Source organism: Lagopus muta, chromosome Z (genome assembly GCF_023343835.1).
Source record: "Lagopus muta isolate bLagMut1 chromosome Z, bLagMut1 primary, whole genome shotgun sequence".
NCBI classification, from domain to species: Eukaryota; Metazoa; Chordata; class Aves; order Galliformes; family Phasianidae; genus Lagopus; species Lagopus muta.
The window spans coordinates 23702343-23723739 of NC_064472.1; the positions used below are offsets into that span (position 1 = coordinate 23702343).

The window sequence follows — 21397 nt, forward strand, 5'->3', positions numbered from 1 at the left end:
CAAATGGAGGTGGGAGGCAAATGGATGAGGCCGAGCTCTTCTTGATGGTGTTTAATGGTAGAACAAGGAGGGATGCCCTAAAACTTGAGTACAGGTGTCGTGCTAGCATGCAAAAAGTTGAGAGCACTGGAACAAGTTGCCCAGAGGGATTCTGGAGATTACTTCTACAGAGATATCAAGACCCCACCCCTGGACGCTTATGCTTTAGCAGGGGATTTGGACTTGATGATCTCTTGAGGTCCTTTCCTTCATCAAAGATAGGACTTAATTAATGTAGAAGTGCCAAGGCGAGACAGCTTGCTCTGTCAGTATGCATTTTCTGCTTCAAACCTGGTAACATTCGTATGATTTTCGACTTTTTCTTGGAACACTTTGTTAAGCTGCAGTTAAAATAAATCTTAGTGGTTGAGTCATTGTTTCGTTGCTATTTGGGCTTCAGTTGCAGTTCTGGTATTTATGAAACTTCTGCATTATATGAAAGTCTTATAATTACTGAGGTACTTAGTACCAAGGTATGTTAGAAATGTAGTGAATAATAATTTATAGGTTTTACATTATGGTATTGCTGTTTGAGAGTAGGAAATATAATAAATATCTGTGAATGGTGTGGATTAAGTGTTCTCTTAACAGCAGTTGTTGGGGATAATTAGGTGAAGTGGCAAATTATTTTCTAGAGACCATGATTTAGCATTTTATTGAAGATTAAGTAGTTATTGCTCCTAGCACTTTCTGATGGTTCCTTTAAGAGAAGTTAAGGGAGAGGTCCAGATTTATCATTGGCACAGCTGGTTTACACCAGTGATGCAGAGATATTCCTACCCTTTTTGTTGTGGGTTGCTTTTTTTTTTTTTTTTTTTTTTTTGTTATGGTAAAGTTTGGGTGATGTTGCTCAGCAGAATCTGAAATCCATGTTTCAGCTTAGGCAAGAGGCCAGTTTTTGTCACCACATGAGCATTAGCAAGAGTGAGGAATATGGCATACACTGAGTTGTTCTTTAGGTGCTGTAATAGGAATGGGGAATAATGGTCAGGTTCTTTTACAGCTGAGTCTCACATCCTGCTCAGTTGCTCAGCTCTGTCTTAAGATCCAGGTAGTTAAAATATTTTATCACCATGTTCTCTTGAATGTCAAGCTCAGGGCTTATTGGCTTTTATTTTCGGATGTGGGAGTAGTCTTTTTTTTTTTTTCCCCTGTGATTATTTTATATGCAGAAGGCTCATGAAAGAGAATGAGAACTGGAAAAGTGTGAATGGCAGTAGTTTTCTTGGTACCTTTCTCCAAGTAGCATCTAGAAAATTAGTCCTAACCTGTAGACCTGTCATTAATATATCTTGGCTATATCTCTGTTATGGCAAAAATGTTGCAAAGACATAAAAAGGGAGCACACTTCGAAGTCGGAAAGACAGGTTATCTATCTTACAGGCTACAGTCAGAAAACTTGAAAGCATCAGATAAAAAATAGAAATCCTTTTCTGCTTAATGTGGTCACTCTGAATCTCTGGTCAAATTATTGTACTGAAGAGTAGAACTTTGCGGTGATAGTTACAAAGGTAGTTGATTAAATAATAATAAGTATTAATATAACAAAGCAGTAAGAAGAAAACTGTACCTTTTTTGTTAGGTGCTATAAAGGTTGTATTTCATAGGCTGTTCATATACTGTAAATGTTGTATTTCATAGCCTGTTTATGTTCTATGTGTCTGCTTCTGATTAAAGTCGCACACGGATGCTCTCAAAACCATGCAACTTATTAGGACAGTAGGAGATGTATTATACAGAGTTTAAGATGTAAGACTACAGATGAGGGAAAACCTCTATGCTTTCTTAGATATGGTGGTTGTCAGACTTACGGGATTCTTGCTTTTGTCTGCTCCCTGAGAGGAGGAGAGAAAAGCGGAGGGGAGGGAAAGGTCATTTCACTGCTTCCTAGTGTTGGGAAGGAAAATGAACTTAGAGATTATGTCTTTACTCTGAAAGTTTCTTTCTTTGTGCCTATTTTTGTTGGGATGAATACTGTCCTGCTTAATATAGCTCGGTATTATCCATAAACTATCACATTTGGCTTCTTTAAATCTAGTTTTGGATGCTGAAGTAATAAAGTTCAGTTGCCTGCGGTGTGTAGTGACTGTAGACTACAGTCACCCTCCAACTTCTAGCAGGGAGAGGCAAAAGTAGTGAAGCAGCTGAATGGTTGCTTTGCACTTTCCTAAGCTCCTGGCAGGTTTATGTAAGTGATTAAGGCATTATTTGTCTAGTGTGTGCACTGTAGAACTGTCACTTCAGAGTAACTAATGAGCATAGAAACAGCATTATGAGGATTATGTTTGTTTTGTTGTGATTTTTTTTCTTGCTTGCTTTTTCTGAGGGATTTTACTTAAGAATTGAAATTCCCTTAAATCTTCTTAGTGTTCAGAAGATGGAAATATTGATATTCTACACAACATACTATAAAAGACTGAAATACATTTGTCTTTAAACATTGTTAGAGGCTTTTGATAAGAGCTGCTTCTGGACGGAAATGACCTTTGAAATCTACATAGGATATTTGCTTCTAGAAGTTAAAACAGCAAGGGAGTGAGTATCCTGTTACATAATAAGACTGTAAGATTTTTTTTTTTTCAGTAGTCTTTAGTTTCTGCAGGCAAGCTTAGCTGAGTGCAATTGGCTTCTTTTTTTTCTTTTTGAATACTATACTTTAAAGAATGGAACAAAATTCTACAGTGCTGGATAAAATAGTGGAGGTTTCATGCACTATTAAATCTGCTTTTAGAGTGGGAAACTTTGAAGTTACACTGAAACCATATGTAAGTGTTGAGGAAAAAAGGCTTGCTGCTAATGATCCTTATGAAGACATGGAACAGTGTTTTGCTCTGTAAGTATCTAATGCCTACTAATCCTGGATTACTGTTTGTGCTAGAAAAGTAGTTTTTTTTTTTTTTGTTTTGTTTTGTTTTTTTTTAAGAGATTTTTAAAAAATCATCAGTTACTCTAGAAATTAACTTCCAAATGGATTAACCAACAACTTATTGTTCTATTTTTCTTGAGTTTTTTTTCCCCTGTGCTGCTTTTTCTCTTAGAAAAGCAAATATTTTTTTCAATGTCTCTGAGGTATATCTTTCCTATTAACTCTTCAAAATGTTTTTATTGGTGATACAATAGAATATTTTCTGTAAGCAATTAAAAATGCATTTCATCATTAATTACATTTCTCCTTTTTTCTGAATTTCACCTTTTAGTCTTTATTCACAACAGCATTAGTATGTATACTTGGCTGTTTCTGTCATTCCCAAATTCTGTCAGTGAGTTGTCACCTGGTGTTTATGCTGTGTAACTTCCTTCATTTCTGCTACTTGGTTTTCAAAGTCCAGTCTTGTTTGTATATTTCCTACTTTTGCTTTGGAAATTTTGATAACATATTCCTATTTCCTAAGTCAACTTTTTGGATAGTATTTTAGCTAGATAAATATAGACCTAAGCTTGAATTTTTACATGCTTTCTCTGAAGTCTCATTCATTCAACATTTTTTGATTATTTGGTCAGATCTTAATTTTTTTTTGTTGTTGTTGGTTATGCCAAAGAACTGAAACATCCTCCTACCAATTATGTGAAAAGCACTAAACACTGCAACTAAATCACAATTCAGTTATATTATTCTGTGTTATACCCTTTGCTGGTATCTCGATCTCAATTTTTGCATAATTGTGTGAGATGGGAGAAGGAAGCTGGAAGCGGTAGCGCAGGACTAGAAGCAACTTTCTTAATTTGACTGGTAGAGAATTAAGTGCACAGGAAAGGGGAGCAAAGAAAGCTATCTCTGGCCAAGAAGAGGAATATAGAACATTATCAGAAGTTAATCAAGTTAGACTTTCTGAAAAGTTAATTACAAATACTATAGAGACTTTAAGAAAAAAAGTAAAATATTTTAGGGATAGGAAGGGGTTTTATGATGGGAATTGGCAGGTTTCATTGGCAGAGCTTTAAACTCCCGTATGAACGGGAGTGGGGATGAAACTGGGTTCACTAGAAAGGAGTCTGAAGGTAACATGTCTGTGCTCGTAGGAGAGAAGGTGCTAGCAAAATCTCAGTCTTGTGTCTTGGTGAAGGAGAAGGATAACACACCATTTTGTAGGAAGAGCACAAGGGTTGGTGTGAGATTGGTTACTATGGAAACACCTGAATATGGTCAAGAGGGTATTAGGACTTCTTCCACCCTAAAGATGGCCTAGCTGAGGTGCATTTACACTAATGCACGCAACATGGGTAACAAACAGGAAGAGCTGGATGCCTTTGTGCAGTTGGAAAACTGATATAATTGCCATCATGGAAATGTGGTGGAACGATTCACAGCTGGAGTGCTGTGATTGATGGCTACCAAGGCAGGAAAAGCAGTGGTATGGCCCTCTGTGTTAAGAAAAAACATGAATATCTAAAAATTAATGATGGTGATTATAGGGTTGGGAGCTTCAGGGTTAGAATCAAGGAGGTCAGTAAGACAGACATTATTATGGAAGTCTGCTGCAGGCCACCCAACTAGGATGAAGGGGTGGATAAGATACTTCACAGACAGATGGGTGAGGTGTCAAGGTCTCTACTCCTTGTCCTAATGAGGACTTCAACTTTACAGATATCTGCTGGAAATGTAAGAGAGCAGAAAGTGATGAGTCCCAACGTTTCCTAGAATGTGTGGGAGATAACTTCTGACACGGATAGTGAGGGAGCCAATAAGAAAAAGCATGCTCCTGGACCTGCTGTTTGTTAACAGAGAAGGTCTTGTGGTCATCTGGTGCAAAGTGATCACCAAATGATGGATTTTATTCAGTCCTTGTTGAAGCGAGGCGAGGAGTCAGCAGAACTGCCACCTTGGATTTCTGTAAGGCCGACTTGGGTCTCTTTTGGACCACAGTTGAGAGAGTCCCCTGGGAGGTAGTTGTGGAGGGCATGGGATCCCGGGAAGTCTGGGAATACTTTAAGGAAGAAACGGGAGTTGACCATGCACAAGTCATGGAAGACAAGCTGATGGGAAGGAGACTAGCCTGGCTGAACAGAGATCTTTGGCCAAAACTCAGGAACAAAAGCAAAGGTTATGGTCTCTGGGAGAGGGGGCAAATAACTTACGAGGATTACAAATATGCAGTGAAGCTGTGCAGGGAGAAAATTAGATAGGCCAAAGCCCACCTAGAACTAAACATGGCCACTAAGATAAAGGAGAGCAATAAATATTTTTATAAATACATTAACAGTAAGAAGAGGGCTAGGGAGAATCTCCATCCCTTATTGGAACACAGTGACCAAGGATCAGTATAGCTGAGGTACTTTGCCTTCTTTGCCTCAGTCTTAGTGGTAAGACTAGTTGTTTCCTGGATACACAGCCCCTTGTGCTGGAAGATAGGGAAGGGGAGCAGAATAGGCCCTACATAATCCATGAAGAATTTTTTTGGATCTGCTTCAAAAGCTGGATGATCAGAAGTCCATGGGACTGGATGGACTGTACCCTGGAGTGCTGAGGGAGTTGGTGGATGTGGTTGCTAAGCCATTCTCCATCATTCTTTGGCTGCCCTGGCTAGCCAGGGATGTCCCAGTGGATTGGAGACTGGCAGATGAGATGCCCATCATCAAAAAGGACCAGAAAGGTGATCCCGGTAGCTACAGACCTATCAGTCTCACCTTGGTGCCAGGGAATGTTATGAAACAGATAATCTCAAGAGCCATCATGGACCAATTAGAGGACAACCAGGGGATCAGGCCCAGTCAGCAGGGGTTTGTGAATGCTAGATCCTGTTTGACAAACCTGACTCTGTTCTGTGACAAGGTGATCAGCTTAGTGGATGTAGGTAAGACTATTGATGTGGTCTGCCTGGACTTCAGTAAAGCTTTTGACACTGTCCCCCATGACATCATCATTGAGAAGCTGGCTGCCCCCAGTTTGCATGGGCATGCACTATGCTGTGTGAAACACTGGCTGGATGGCTAGCCCCAGAGAGTTGTGGTCAATGGAATTAAATCCAGCTGGTGGCCAGTCACGAGTGGTGACCAGGGCACAGTACTGCAGCCACTCCTATTTGACATCTTTATTAATGATTGTGATGAAGGAATCAAATGCACCCTCAGTAAGTTTGCAGATAACACCAAGCTGGGAGGGAGTTGATCTGCCTGAGGATTGTAAGATGCTACAGAGTGGCCTGGATAGACTGGACTGATGAGCCAAGGTAAACTGCGTAAGTTTTATTAGAGCCAAGTGTTGGATCCTGCGTTTGGTCACAACAACCCCAGGCAAAACCCTACAGGTTTGGAGAGGAGTGGCTGAAAAGTTGCCTGATGGAAAGGGACCTTGGTGTACTGATGGACTGATGGCTGAATATGAGCCAGCAGTGTGGCCAGGAAGGCCAATGGCATCCTGGCTTGTATCAGGAATGGTGTGGTGAGCAGGACTAGGAAGTAATCCTGCCCCTGTACTCAGCACTGGTAACGCCTCACCTTGAGTACTGTGTTCAGTTTTGGGCACCTCAGTACAGAAAGGACATTGAGGTGCTGGAGCAGGTCCAAGGAAGGGCTACAAGGCTGGTGAAGGGCTTGAAGAATATGTCCTATGAGGAGAGACTGAAGCAATTGGGGCTGTTCAGTCTGGTGAAGAAGAGGCTGAGGGGAAACCTTGTTGCTCTCTTCTTATATCTGAAAGGTTCTTACAGCAAGAGCGGGGTTGGTGACAGGTGGCAGGATGAGGGGAAATGGCCTCAAGTTGCACCAGGATAAGTTTAAGTTGGATGTCAGGAAACACTTCTTTACAGAAAGGGTTGTTAAGCACTGGAATAGGCTCCCCAGGGAGGTGGTTGAGTCACCATCCCTGGATGTGTTTAAAAACCGTTTGGATGTGCTGCTTGGGACATGATTTAGTGGAGGGTTGTCAATTAGGGTAGTATGGTTAGGATGTGGTTGGACTTGATCTTTAAGGTCTTTTCCAACCTGACCAATTCTATGACCTTAAAAGAACACTGCTTTCTTATATAAAAAATGGCTACGCATCTGAGGGAAAAGTGTGTGTGTGTGTGTGTGTGTATGTATTCATACGTGCATATATACATAGCGTCTAGAATTGTGATGATACAGAGTTGATCATGGACACACATGAAGTGAGATCAAAGACCAAAATGTAATGCAGAGAGAGATAAAATGTAGAAAAGTTACAGGTTAGTGGAGAAGATCCCAGGAGAGGTTTAGAAGAAGATATGAGACATCACAAATTTAGCGTTAATTACTTTTACAAATGAATAAACTTGAAATAGTACACTATATGTTAGTGTTTGAACTGATGAAGAAGGGAAACTATATGCTGACCTTAATAGTATTGAATACTACAGAACAAAGCTGTTTGGGAGTATAATTCAAAGGAGAGAAGCAAATTTAAAAATAAAAATGAGGTTTTATATGTTTTTAGTTTGGTTTACTAGAATTATTATTATTTTTTTATCTTTGACTATAGCTTTTAACTTCTGTGTGCACCAAGGCATGAGCATGGTGTGGATTTCTCTTGAGTGAGCAGGGAATAGATGCAGTCTCTTTAGAATGACTGTCTCTTGCAAGTATGAGAAATCCTATTTAACACTTCATGAAGGAATGTGACGAAAGTTTATGATCTAATTCTGTTTTCTTACTTAGACCTCCATTTTCTCTCCATCTGAAATTATGATTGATAAACTGGAGTATACTTAAATCTTCATATACACTTTTGAAGTCCTGTCTCTGGATTTCCTTGAAACCGTTCACTGTGAACAGTATGGAGGGTTTGTAGGCTTGGAACATTTTCAGAGTTCTTTGGAGTTTGGCATGTGTCTTTTCTTGGGCAACTACATGGTTTATATATTTCAGTACTCAAGAAATCGAAGAATCTTTCATATATTTTCAGAGTCTATAAATACAATTAATCCACATTAATAAACTGTGATTCCCATGCATCCAAAAAGCCAAACAAAGTTAGAGTTTGCATTAGGGGTTGCTAATGAGGAGCTGAATCTGTGAAAGAATGTCCTTTGCAAGTTAGTAACTTCACATTAGAATTTTGTTTTGGCTCTAGAAAGCATTTGGACATTATATGTGTCTGACCATGTGGCTGCCTTAATCTTATGGGATGCAGAGTAGATACACTATCAGTAGGCAGCTTTTTTCTCAAGCGGTTGGATGACAATTCACAATTCAGAAAGGCAAATATGAAAATAAGGTTATGTGCTGGATTCTTGGTGGAGTTTAGGCCATCCTAAAGTGTGCTAATGAGTTTCTCAGTTATTTGAGTGAAGATGATATTGTATTTTAATATAAGTCAATCTCAGGCTGTTGCATCTGGCCCGTGCTGTGTGGGAGCTTGATAGGGAGTAAAAGAAACGTCAATTCAAAATGAAGTATGCTTTTGCTTCAAGACATCAACGCTCAGCTCACAGCACATTAAAGTTGTGTGTGCTTGCTTTATTGGAATTGGATAGATTCTTTTACTAAGACTTTGTTATTCTAGCCCAGAATGTCAACAAATACAATTTAAAAACGAGCAAGAGGGAGCAGCACTTTGTCTTAAGCTGCTGAAGTGATGCAAGGATATAAACTTGATATTCTGACCCTTTTTTTCTTTTTTTACTATTTCTAATTGAGATTTTTCTGTGTTTCTGTCTTAGAAATGAAGACCTAAAACAAATGCTGGAAAGCAGTAAAGATTCTGCAAAGCTGGATGCAATGAAAAGGATTGTTGGGGTATGTGATTATTTATTTGTTTATTTTTCTTCTTGGACATGAATTATCACAGAATCACAGAATTGTAGGGGCTGGAAGGGACCTCCAGAGATCATCGAGTCCAACCCCCCTGCCAAAGCAGGTTCCCTACAGCAGGTCGCACAGGTAGGCATCCAGGCAGGTCTTGAACATCTCCAGAGAAGGAGACTCCACCACCTCCCTGGGCAGCCTGTTCCAGTGCTCCGTCACCTCACTGTAAAGAAGTTCTTGCGCACATTTGTGCAGAACTTCCTATGCTGCAGTTTCCAGCCGTTTCCCCTTGTCCTGTCTCCACTCACCACTGAGAACAGTCTGGCCTCACCATTCTGCCCCCCACACCTTAGATATTTATAGACCTGGATCAGGTCCCCTCTCAGTCTCCTTTTCTCAAGGCTGAACAGACCCAGTTCACTCAGCCTTTCCTCATAGGAGAGATGCTCCAGGCCCTTCACCATCTTTGTGGCCCTCCGCTGGACTCTTTCCAAGAGATCCCTGTCTTTTTTTTATTGGGGAGCCCAGAACTGGACGCAGTACTCCAGGTGAGGCCTCACCAGGGCAGAGTAGAGGGGGAGGATCACCTCCCTCGACCTGCTGGCCATGCACTTTTTAATGTATCCCAGAAATTATTTTTTTTTTAACCTCACAGATTCTGCACAAAGCTGAAATTTGAATATCTGGATGGTGTTTAAAAGCTGCTGTGGAGTCTTTAATTTGTACTTTTCTATCAAAATATATACAGTCACGCACTTTTAAAATATCTGTTCTACAGTGCCAATATGCCTGTAAATAATTGTTTTCAGTAAGGAGGGAAGGTGAGTGGTGCAGTTGACTTCCGGGAGGGAAGGGATGCCATCCAGGAGGACCTGGACAGGCTTGAGAGGAGGGCCCATGCCAACCACATGAAGTTCAACAAGGCCAACTGCAAGGTCCTACACCTGGGTTGGGGCAATCCCAGGCACAGATACAGGTTGGGTGGAGAATGAATTGAGAGCAGCCCTGAGGAGAAGGATTTTGGGAATGTCGGTTGATGAAAGACTCAGCATGAGCTGGCAGTGTGTGCTTGCAGCCCAGAAAGCTACTGTATTCTGGATTACATAAAGAGAATTGTGACCAGCAGGTTGAGGGAGGTGATTTGCCCCTCTTCTACGCTCCTGTGAGATTCCACCTGGAGTACTGTGTCCACTTCTGGGCCCCCACCACAAGAAAGACATGGAGTTGTTGGAGTGGGTCCAGAGGAGAGCCATGAAGATAATCCAAGGACTGGAGCATCTCCCTTATGGGAACAGGTTGAGAGAGCTGGTACTCTTCAGGAGAGAAGGTTCTTGGAGGATCTTATAGCAGCCTTCCAGTACCAGAAGGGAGTCTACAGGAAAGCTGGGGAGGGACTTCTTATAAGGACATGTAGTGACAGGATGAGGGGAAATAGTTTTAAACTGGAAGAGGGTAATTTTAGATTAGACACTAGGAAGAAATTATTTACTGAGAGGGTGGTGAGACGCTGGAGCAGGCTGCCCAGCAAAGATGTAGATGCTCCCTCCCTGGAAGCAGTCAAGGCCAGGCTGGATGGGACTTTGAACCTGGTCTAGAGGGAGATGTCCTTGCCTATGGCAGGGGGTTTGGAACTAGATGACCTTAAAGGTCCCTTCCAACCCAAACCATTCTATGTTAAAATATAAAATTGCAATTGAAGTTCTTCTGAAGGAACTGTCTTAATTCAGCAGTCAGGAAGCAACAGGAGTTTGTTGGAGTGTATTTAAAAAAAATACATTTTACATATTTTTTTTTAATTTGAAAACACGTATTTTTTTATTTCTGAAAAGTATTAGAAGAATGTGCTGTGGAAATCTGATCAGTATCCAGTTAGCTTTCATTCTGGAATCTTTTGCTTTGGAATCAGAATCAGTTGCTTTCTCTCACGGGTCCTTCAATTTCCTTTAGATGCTCTTTTTTTTTTTTTTTTTTTTTTTTTTTTCTTTCATTTTGCTTACTCTTTATGTGGCTTAATCCTCTCTAAGCACATACTGAAGTGTGTAGTTGCTGGCTATATCCTGTGTTACTGTTCTTTCCTTGGATCCTAGAGCTAGTGACTTTTCCCTTTCTTTGGTATCCTCTAACAATGGAGATTTTACTCAAGTTGGTTGTCTCCAGCTTTTCCCTTTGCAGCCATGGATCCTCATAAAGACATAAATTATGTGTTAGTAAGCATGGCCCTTTGAAGGGCACTGTTATGTAATTTCTTCTGCTTTGCTCAGTAAAAATCTTTCTTTTGTTTATTACTGTGACCAGGAGAGCTGGAGAGAGTTGCAAGTTGCTTTCTTCATGTTCTTTTTCAAAAAGCTGGCTAGATCTTTAACTGCACTTGGAAACTTTTACAACTGAATGCATGTGTGTGAGGCAATTGGAAGCCTCACAATTCTGGATTTTCCCTCTTGTAAGATGCTCAAGTTTCTAGACTATTCCCTATTTTTAGCTTCAGTCCTTGCTCTATATACTACACACAGCTGGAGAAGTATTACTTTCTCAGACGGCAGTAGGTGCCTCCAGTGTCTTTGATGGTTTTTTTTTTTGTTGTTGTTTCACCACTGCTCTGTTTCTTTAAGCGAAAATAGTCGTCTAGCTCATGAGGTTGGGTATTACTTGACCGACAATGAGTTGCTTATGTTAAGATGCTCTGTTTTCAGTCTGTTCCACGCATTCAAAGTATTTACTGCTATCTTGTGTTTAAACTGTGCCTGGTACCAACCTTTGGCTCATGTAGCCAGTTGGAACAACTAGCTTTACAGGTCAGGACTGGGACCTTGTGTAATTAGTATGAGGCCTGTAGCTGTAATAATGTTCTTGCTGGGCACTGAGACATTTGTGCATTCACAGTTATGTGCTTACATTTAGTAAGCTCTCAGCCATTATATGTTTTTCAGAGATAAAAGACATCCTCTGTCCTTATTACTAGAGGAAAAAGGAATTTGTCAGAGCATTGTTGAATGTGTCTCATGGGAGCACTGTTTTTTTTCCACTAATTTTAGATAAGGGAAAAGGCTGTATAGGCCAGTAATTTTCTTACTCTTTTAGCAGACTTCAACAAGCTGAACCTTCCTGTGTTTGTATAGGTGTGGTGGAAAAGTACCAGGAGAATGCTTCTTCAAACTCTTTTTGCTGCTTATTGCTCTTCTAAAGTGGTTGGCAAATTCTCTCCTGAGGAGAAGGAAATGTTTTACAAATAGAACAATACAGAAAATAAATTCAGAAACAAATTAATGTGTCTGGTTTTCCACAGAGACATTCCTGTATGTCCATCCCTCACTTTATTAAAAAAAAAAAAAGAAAAAAAAAAAGAAAAAAAAAGCTTAGTGCACCCTGTGTTATGCACAGTATTTTGTAGGTACAAAAGTGTGCACAGACTTGTGGATGCAAGTAAAGATTCTTGATTCAGAATGTTCCTGTCTGTGCAGGATCTTGAGGTATGTAATACGACACAACTTGCGTATCTGTGCACAGAAGCAAAAATGTTGTGATAAGACCGCAGTCTTGGAAAGAATGGTCATGTTCCTCCATCTTAATGTTCCATTTATTCTAATCATTATGACTTTGTGAGTCAAAATACAGTCTTCTAAAAGAACTTCAATACATTTTTACATTGTATACTGTAGCTGTTACAGTGGATGAGTTAAATAGTGGAAGTGATTTGTAGAGTCATACCGTTAAAGCCTATAAGGGAAATCTTTAAGGATTCTCTGCATTTTTGAATAGCATAACTTCTGCTGCATTAAGATGTGAAGATTGTTAATATGCTATTTTGTGGTACTTTGCAGTGCACATTATTACTGGGTTGTGCACAACTCTGGTCAGTCTGAATCTTACTTGACCGTCTTGTTGAACTCTTATCCTTCCCAGTATGCTGACTGGATCCCAGCTTGTCTGTATCTGGAATCTTCTGAGCTTGTCAGTCTGCAGCAATACCCAGACTAGAAGATTTGTAACACATCATTGCAGTCCCAGGGTTTGCAGTCTTGCAGTGTGGATATGAATTATTGGCAGACATGCTGCTGAAATTAGATCTAATCCATGACAGAGTTGCACAGCTGAAGTGCGCTCACTTTATTCCTTTTGGTGTATTTGTTTTTGATAAATAGAACTCTTTAGCTATTCACGCATGGAGGATGAAACTGAACTGGGTTTCTGTTTGTAGTGCTCTTTACTGAGTGAACAACTGTTGTTTACTCTACATCCCAGTTTCAGACTTTTCTGACTTCAAATACTAACACTTCCTTTAAAAACAACCACGCGTACTGGTGGGTTGATAGGCTGTGTGTTTACTTTGTAATTTTTTTGTTCTCTGTACTTTAGTAAGGCCTTCTGTGTTATAAACTTCCTATGGAAACCAACTGTGCTTTGATTTTAGTATGATGTCAATTTATTTTTCTTCTTGGTTTTCTTCTTGCACACCGAAGTCATTCCTGAGAAATGAAACAGGATTTAGTCCTACAATTTTTTTTTAACTTCTTTCTGTCCATCTTCTTTCTTTTTCTTCCTTTTATCTTTTTTTGATTGTAGCCCCCTGAAGTCGTGTTCTGTAGCGCTTTTCAGACAAGGAAAATGTTCATTTATTTTGGAAGAATTAATTTTAATTTCTAAAACATTAAAATTGCTTTGCAGCCTAGTAGGGTAAAGGCCAGCTTGTTGATTGCGCCCTTGCTCCCCTACTGTCATTCCTGCACATGGTATGTTGTATGGATGGCATCCTGCAGTATCCGGTTGGTTGCTCGGTTTGTTTGTTTGTTTTAATTCAGACATTTATCTGTAATAAATGTCTCTTACCTTTAAAAAAAAAAAAAAAAAAAAGTCAAAAAGTGCAAAAAGTGAAACCAGAACACTAATAAATGATGCTATTATTTTATTATCTTTTTCAGATGATTGCAAAGGGAAAAAATGCTTCTGAGCTGTTTCCTGCTGTTGTGAAGAATGTTGCCAGTAAAAATATTGAGGTATTCCTACAGCTTATTAAAAACATTGTTAGAGAAGATCAGTACATAAACGAAAATTCTATCTAATTGTATCAGTCTTCAGCATAAATTGTAAATTATTTCTAGCACTTTTTTTACTAGAATTGCTATTTTTAAAAAAAATTCCCTACAAATATAGTGTTAAAGAAAAAGTCCTGTGTATAGATTAAAGGAAGCCCATTGAATGATTTTTTGGGAGGAGAGAGACAACTATTGATGATTTACATTATAAAAAATAATCAAAACCACATGAAACATGCTCGAAAGGGTTGATATGAGAAAGCTTATGGAAGCATGTGGTTGCAATTAACGGCTGAGGACATAATCTCTTCGAATTGAGGGTGATTTGTGCTACAATGCATTTGAAAGCATCAAATACAGATTAACAATGAGAGAAGAGTGGAGTAAAAAACTTTCACTGAGCCTAGACCTATACTGTACTAATAGAAATGAAGTACCCAAGCATTAGGATTGCCAAGGAAGATCACTTTAGTTAAAGTCTCTTAAGTGTATGATTAGACAGTAGTTGCTGATGAAGTGTGTTAAAAATAATGATTTGTTCCACGACACTTAAGTATTGGTTCTTTTGGTAACTTAATTTGAAAGAGTTATTTTAATGCTCTTCTTATTTATGTGAATGTCTGTGATCTAGGAAGATTACGAAACAGAAGCTTTCAAATCTCAGAAAATCTTGGAAATTTGTCAGAGGGGGAAGTAGGTCCCGTCTTGAGTGAAGAAACTTACTGTTGTGCATTTTAACGTCAAATCTTTGTGTTTGGTGTATGCTTTAACAGACATGGAGGCTTTAAAGCAAGACTATACATGCATTTTAGGACTTGTCTTTATTCATCTGCTTTATATGAATAATTATGTAGGGTATTATATGAAAAATGGCAGACTGAAGAAAGTTTAAATGTCATGTAGGAGAAGCTGAAGTTGGGTCAGAATCATCAGTGGCAGGAGTTAATTTCTTGAGACAGGAATGAATTTCTTTGATTTACACTTAATTATGTAATTAAAAAAAATAATTATAAGGATACTTACTAGCTTTATCAGGACTTTGATAAATAAAAGCAATAGCAGAAGTAAAAGGTTTATTTGTTTGTTTACTATCAATTCTATCATTGCAGTTATTTGTCTACCTTTTCGCCAGAATCAAGTGGTAAATGCACAATGTTTCTTGATTTTGTATCTTTTCTTGCTTTCCTTTTAGGGGAGGATGTGAGGGAAAATATCTTGGACAAAAACTTTCACTTAAATTTTTATGTAGGATTTTTGAAAACTGCATTTGCTTCCAACTAAGATTTGTTTACATCCACAAACTTTCCACGTCTCTTGAGGGGATCTAAAACAACGTCTGCATTAGGAAGTTGTACGGCCAGGCATTTTATAAAAAAAAAAAAAGTAACTATTACTCAGGTATACTCAGTACCAGTGCTATGCATACCAAGTCAGCTCTAGTTCAGAGGTTCCAAAATTGTAATTGTCTTGACAAATTAAATTTGGATGAAAGCTGTGTGTGTCAATTAGCAGTTTCAGACTGCATAATGACCAATGAAGTCTGTTTTGGGGCAGTAGAGCAAACATGTAACAGTATCATCCTGTGTAGTAATAATTATCTAATAATTTTGGGAAAATAAAGTGGTTTGAAGTGCTGTTAATAGAATGCATGCTGTAGTTCTTCCCTTCTTTTCTGGAAATATGTATTCCATACATAACATCTGCTATAAGTTAAAAGTTGCTTTTTCCAAGGCTTGTGCCACTGCTGACTAGATTTCCTGCTGTGATGGCTTCAGAAACCGCTATCTCACTGCGGGTACAGCAAGTACTGCTGTATAGCAAGTCACAGATACTTGTTTTCTTCCTTATTTTACACTGATGATTAGTAAAATTCTAGTCAGTGTAATTTGATTTTAAAGAAATTTTGGTTATTTAAATATTACTTCAGAGGTTCTTTTTTTCTTCCTTTTTTTTCTTTTTTTTCCAAAAGCCTGTATTTGGCTAATGCCAAATACTGTGCTCTGGAAGACAAGGAGGGCTATGCTTGCAAAAGTGATAAAAGTTGCTTTGAATGGCTAGAGCTTGAGTTGCTACTCCAATAGAGGCAATACTGCATAGCTCCAGGCTCCAAGGTATAATAGTATTGAGGCTGAGAATGTATTCCTGATAGTGCATATGTACACACATACATGTATATTTTGTGTGTGTATAGATACATGCAATACAGGTACATACTGCAGCTGCCACATAAGCTGACTGAGAACTTGTATGAATGCAACCGCTAGGCAGTTCAAGAGGAAGTTCAAGAGGAAGTTCTTGAGGGAATAGGTTTGTACATACATGGCGGGTGAATCAATCTAACTGGGCCTCCTCAGTAGCTGGCCCACAGGTGCCAATCTTTTCAATTAATGGCAGCTAGACAAAGGGCCTTGAGTCTGCAGAACTACTTCTGTGGCTGCTGCAGGATGCTCTGCACGTACATGCTCCCTATGTCCACCCGTAGCTACCACCCTGTAGTTTTGCCCTATGGACAACTGTGTGCGTGTATACAAACACATTACCCTGGATAGGATAACCCCGGTCTCTTATAGTTTTCTCCTTAGGGAGTGACATAAATAATGTGTTTCTCTCCCTAAAGCCTCCAGGTTTTTCTGGAAGCTGGACAGAACTCTTCTGGTCCACTCTCTTGCCAGCTTTTTCTGGGATGTCTCTTTTCTGTACCTGTATTCTTACCTCTGCTTGCCATGCACGTCACCTTGCTGACACTTAGTTTCACTCACTCTCCAGTTGCTCATGGGCTCTCTAACCTGTGATGATGGCACTCATGCCCTCGCTTGTTCTTGTCACTTATGGGGCTCCCGTGTCCTGAGATCTCACTCAACATGATGTTTTTTGTTGTTGGTACCCAAGGTCAAATGGCCCATGCTCTGATTGCTGTCATATATTGTGTATTTAATGTGAAGCTGTATGTACTTCACAGAACATAATTCAAAAAGGACTTTTTATAAGACTATATGACAGAATGCTGATCAGGTGCAGGGCACAGAGGATCACAGAATCATTAAGGTTGGAAAAGACCACTAAGATCATTGAGTCTAACCTTCAATCCATCACCATCATATCCACTTAACCACATCTCTCACTGCCTTTTCTTAAAAACCTCCAGGGACAGTGATTCCACCACCTATATATGGGCAGCCTGTTCCAATGCCTTGCCACTCCTTCACAGAATAAACTTTTCCTAATATCCTACTTGAACCTCCTGTGGTGTGACTTAAGGCTATTACCTCTCATCTTATCTAGGTTACTAGTTATCTGGGAAAAGGGGCTTACCCCCACCTCACTATAGAGGTAACATCTTTCCTTAGCCTTCTCTTCTTCATACTGTAAAACCCCAGATCGTTCAGCCATTTCTTTTAAGTCTTGTATTTCAGACCCTTCACAGCTTTGTTGCCTTTCTCTGACCATGCTGCAGGGCCTCAGTGTCTGTCATGTAGTTAGGGGGGCCAAAATTGAAAGCAGTACTCTTAAGTGCATCCTCAGGGGGACTGTCACCTCTCTGCTCCTGCTGGCAACACTATTTCTGACACAAGCCAGGATGCAGTTGGGCTTTGACCACCTGGGCATGCTACTGGGTTGTGTTCAGCTGAACATCAACCAACACTCCTGGGTCCATTTCTTTCACTGTCTTTCAGCCACTCTGCCCCAAGTCTGTCGTGTTGCCTGGGGTTGTTGTGGTCAAAGTGGAGGCCCTGGAACTTATCTTGTTAAAGATCGTATCAGGCCATAGAGACTGATGGCCTCAGCCTATCAGTCTGGCCTGCCCGCATCCCTCCATATGGCTTTCCAATCCTCAGGCAGATTGACACTTGCTTCAACTTGGTGTTGTGTGGGAACTTACTGGGAGTGCACTCAATTTCCTTATCCAGATCACAGTAAAAATATGAAACTGAACTGGCCTCAATACTGACCTCTGAGGAGCACATGGCTGGCTGGTTGCCAGCTGGATTCAACTTCATTCACCATCTCTCTCTGAGCCCAATCATGCAGCCATTCCTTTTTACGTCTTATTTCTCTATTTTTACCTACTGACTCTGCTCCAAATTATATTACGGTCCCTTCATTTCCATGTCTTTGGTTCTTTCCTAGAACATCCCATAAGTCCTGAAATACTCTGCCTCTTCACATAATGCATCCCGTACTCTTAGGCCGCAGTACCAAATGAAAGGTACTCAGATGTTTACTCTTGATGTGTTTCACACCTGGACCCTGGGGCTGAGAAGATCCTTTGAGGGACCCAAAAGGGTATCCCTTCTTTGGAGCCCTAAATTTGAGTTCTCTTTTGCTACTTGGAAAAGTGTTGATGGTTCTTGTCGTGGATCCAATCTAGGTCAGGTTATTATTCTGCTGCTTCTCACTGCATTGTCTCTCTATTCTCCTTTGTATGTGTGAAGATAACATTTTATCACATAAATGCTATTTACTATTCTTTTTTTGTATTAGTGTTTTTGTGATTATTATATTTGAAATCAAATAATTATATAATTCACATTTTCTCTGTTCAGTGGTCAAAGTTCCACTATTTGCTGGTGAAAAACATTTGTGTGGCAGGAGACTTAAACAGAAAAGAGATCAGGGCATTTAGAAAAGACAGGTATCTGGCTAACCTTTGTAAATAATTAAATTGACGAATTTAGGTCACTGTAACTAGACAGAGCTAACCACTTCAGTGTCTCAGATGACTTTTCATGATTCAGTTTTTACTCTGAAATTCCTAGAAATTACTTGGAATGAATTCAGTCAGATTGAATGGGGCTCTGAGCAACCTGATCTAGCTAGTTGTCCCTGTTCATTGCAAGGAAGTTGGAATAAATGACCTTTAAATGTCCTGTCCAACTCAGATGATTCTATGATCTTGATAGTATTTTCTGAAACAATTTTTGTCATTTTTCCCCCCAGCTTTAACCCTGTCAGAAATTTGTCTGTACAGATTGCTACAACGCAGTAGCATAAAGTATATCAGCTTTTCATGAGTGCTTTTCCTGACTAGAAAAGGCTGCTTGTTTTTTTTTATTTTTCTTTAAACCTGCTGAGTGCTCTGGTACAAGAAAGTAGAGATGAAGACGCAGTAAAACATACTCATTTGTCTTAAGAGAAGCAAAGGGCATCTTATTGTTTTACAGAAGTGCCTTGTGATTTTGTTTTTGTAAGTCCATACTGACCTTAACTTGATTATGTGCATCATGGCGCGTGTTGTAAGGATGCAAGAAGTGACCTAATAAACAATTGGTGGTATAGAACAAAAATAAATGTTGATCGATACCTCACGGAGTTTGATGTGTTTTTATTGATAAACTAATTAAACAAATCTGCCTATATTCCTCAAGGCTAATGTGCCCATGTTATGATTAGTTTCATAGAAAGGAGCATTTTAACATTGAGTGAAGGTAAGTGATAGAAGAGCAGTGTAGTCACGAAGCTGTAAGGGCTACCATTTCTAGTCAGAGTGGATTCAGGGAAAGGAGGCTATCTTTGCACACCTGCAGTCATTCAGTGCATAGGCCTCTTGTGATCGATGTTGACTGCAGTTTGTCTGTAGCAGAACTGCAAATAATACAGTGTGGTGTAACCTTCTGTGATTTAATATTCTGTTTTTTTGCCAGAACTGGCAGAAAGATACATCTTCTGATAGCAACAGTAATTATAGCACAGCTGTAGTTGAGAGTCTTGAGGAGTTTTCTATTAGAAGCCCCAAGAGTTGGTTGAAGTTGTCCAATGTAAAAAATACTATCCCCGCTTCCTTGACTTATAGTGGCTATGAGGGGGTAAAGTGAATTAAATTGAATATCTGCTTCCCCCAAAGTTATACTGAGATTTTCTTACTCTTTGAACATTATGTCCCTTGTAATATACTTACATTGGCCACATCCTTTGAATGTTTTGAACCATGCAAAGGGGGATCTAATGCCTTTTGCTTTTGTCCAAGACATAGTCAGAAGTGCTTTTTTAATTAAACTATATAATCTACCACTGTTCAGCTTGAAGTTATATTCTATTCCAAATGTGTAAAGTAATTGATTTTGAGTTTTAAATGTAAATGTAAAATGTGCCTGTTTAAACTGTGGTTACCACTGATTTCACCCAATCTGTTTTCCCTAAGAATGTATTAGCTGTTCTCACATGGTCAGTTGCCATATGGTAGCTTCTTATGTTACTGAAGTCTTTATAAACGTGTTAGTAATATAAAACAATACTTTGTATTGTTAGTCTTGATCTGAGTATTGTAAATTAAGTAATATTGCAGCACCTCAAGGAATGTCTATTAAAGGGATTACATTAAGTCATAGGACATCTGAGAAGCATGTGGATGTTCCAGTGATGCTATTAACTCTTCCTTCAAAAAATAAAGTGTTTATGTAACTGTGCAATCTAGGGCTTAGTTTTGCAGAATTTCACAACTAACTTGTAATAATGTTCTTTGTGTTTTTGTTTTCAGATAAAAAAGCTTGTGTATGTTTATCTGATGCGATATGCAGAAGAACAGCAAGATTTGGCGTTGTTGTCCATCAGTACTTTTCAGCGTGCTTTGAAAGTGAGTGACTATGAAATAGTATTTTATGCAGAATTCTGAGCTGCCATCGCAAAAAGATCTTAAATATGATCAGGTTCTTTGATTCTAATTAACTTAAATGTACTTAACCAAATTCAGATGTGTAATTGACAGGGTTTTTTTATGCTGCTTCAAACTTCTTCAAGTGTTAAGCAGCTAAGTCTGCATGAAGTGCCATTACCTTTCTAAAGAAAAGAAGCTGATTGGTGCTCTCACATTCACACAGACAACATTTATCTTGTCTTTCTTCCTTCCTAGTTATGTATGTGACAAGACCTTATTATAACTGAAGCCTCCTGTTTCTTTTAGCTTATGTAAAAGGCGTGTATATACAAGAGAGAAGCATAACGTAACATAGTGTTTACATTACAATATGCAATATGTTGCATGTGCTTCTTTTAATATAAAGTGTTGAAAAACTTTTTGCACTGGTTTGCTTCTGATTTGTGTGACAACATGGTATTGGATCAGAGAGCAGAAGTCAGGATTGCCCTTAAAGTATGACTTCTGAGGTTTAGAAAGGTCTCTTAAATCTGTACCAATGAATTTGGACGGAATTTATGATGGGAGGATGTTAAGGTTTTTTCCCTTGCATTCTTCTACTAAAGCTATTCTAGATTTATTCTGTGTATTCAAACCCATGATTAATGGAGTAGGTTTTCATAACTGTTCTTCAAAGTACAGTCACTTTGCGTTATTTTTGTATCTCCAACCTAACCTTAGCATTATAAAGAAAGACGTATCCTGGAAGGAAAGAAGAAAAGGTAGAAAACGAAGGAGGTTTCAAAACATTTGGCTTTCAGATTTTACACATTCTTGAGAATATCAATTTTCTTACTGGCTTTGTATTATATCTCCCAGTTAGGAATAAAAGTGAGTATATACTTAGGAAGAACTTGAGTGGAAGTGTCACAACTAAGAACCACATTTAAATTTGCTCGAAGTTATGTTTCAGTAATATCTGAATTGTTTTCGAAATATCTGAATTCCAGATCATTAAAGAATATGCTTGTCTTTTATAATGCAAAGTAAATGA

The 21397-nt window shown here is 39.1% G+C and overlaps 1 protein-coding gene across 2 annotated transcripts in view; it reads left to right on the top strand.

Moving 5' to 3' along the window:
- The window catches only part of AP3B1 (adaptor related protein complex 3 subunit beta 1), a 159957-nt gene that overhangs the window by 13054 nt on the left and 125506 nt on the right, over positions 1–21397 (top strand). The window contains exons 1-4 of one of the 2 annotated variants that reach the window (XM_048932544.1): positions 2633–2872; positions 8658–8733; positions 13659–13733; positions 20248–20343. In XM_048932544.1, the coding sequence (XP_048788501.1) occupies positions 2703–2872; positions 8658–8733; positions 13659–13733; positions 20248–20343 (417 nt within the window). In that variant the 5' untranslated portion in view covers positions 2633–2702. Of the gene's footprint in view, positions 1–2632; positions 2873–8657; positions 8734–13658; positions 13734–20247; positions 20344–21397 lie in introns of those variants that run through there. The other variant, XM_048932545.1, reaches the window with a different exon arrangement.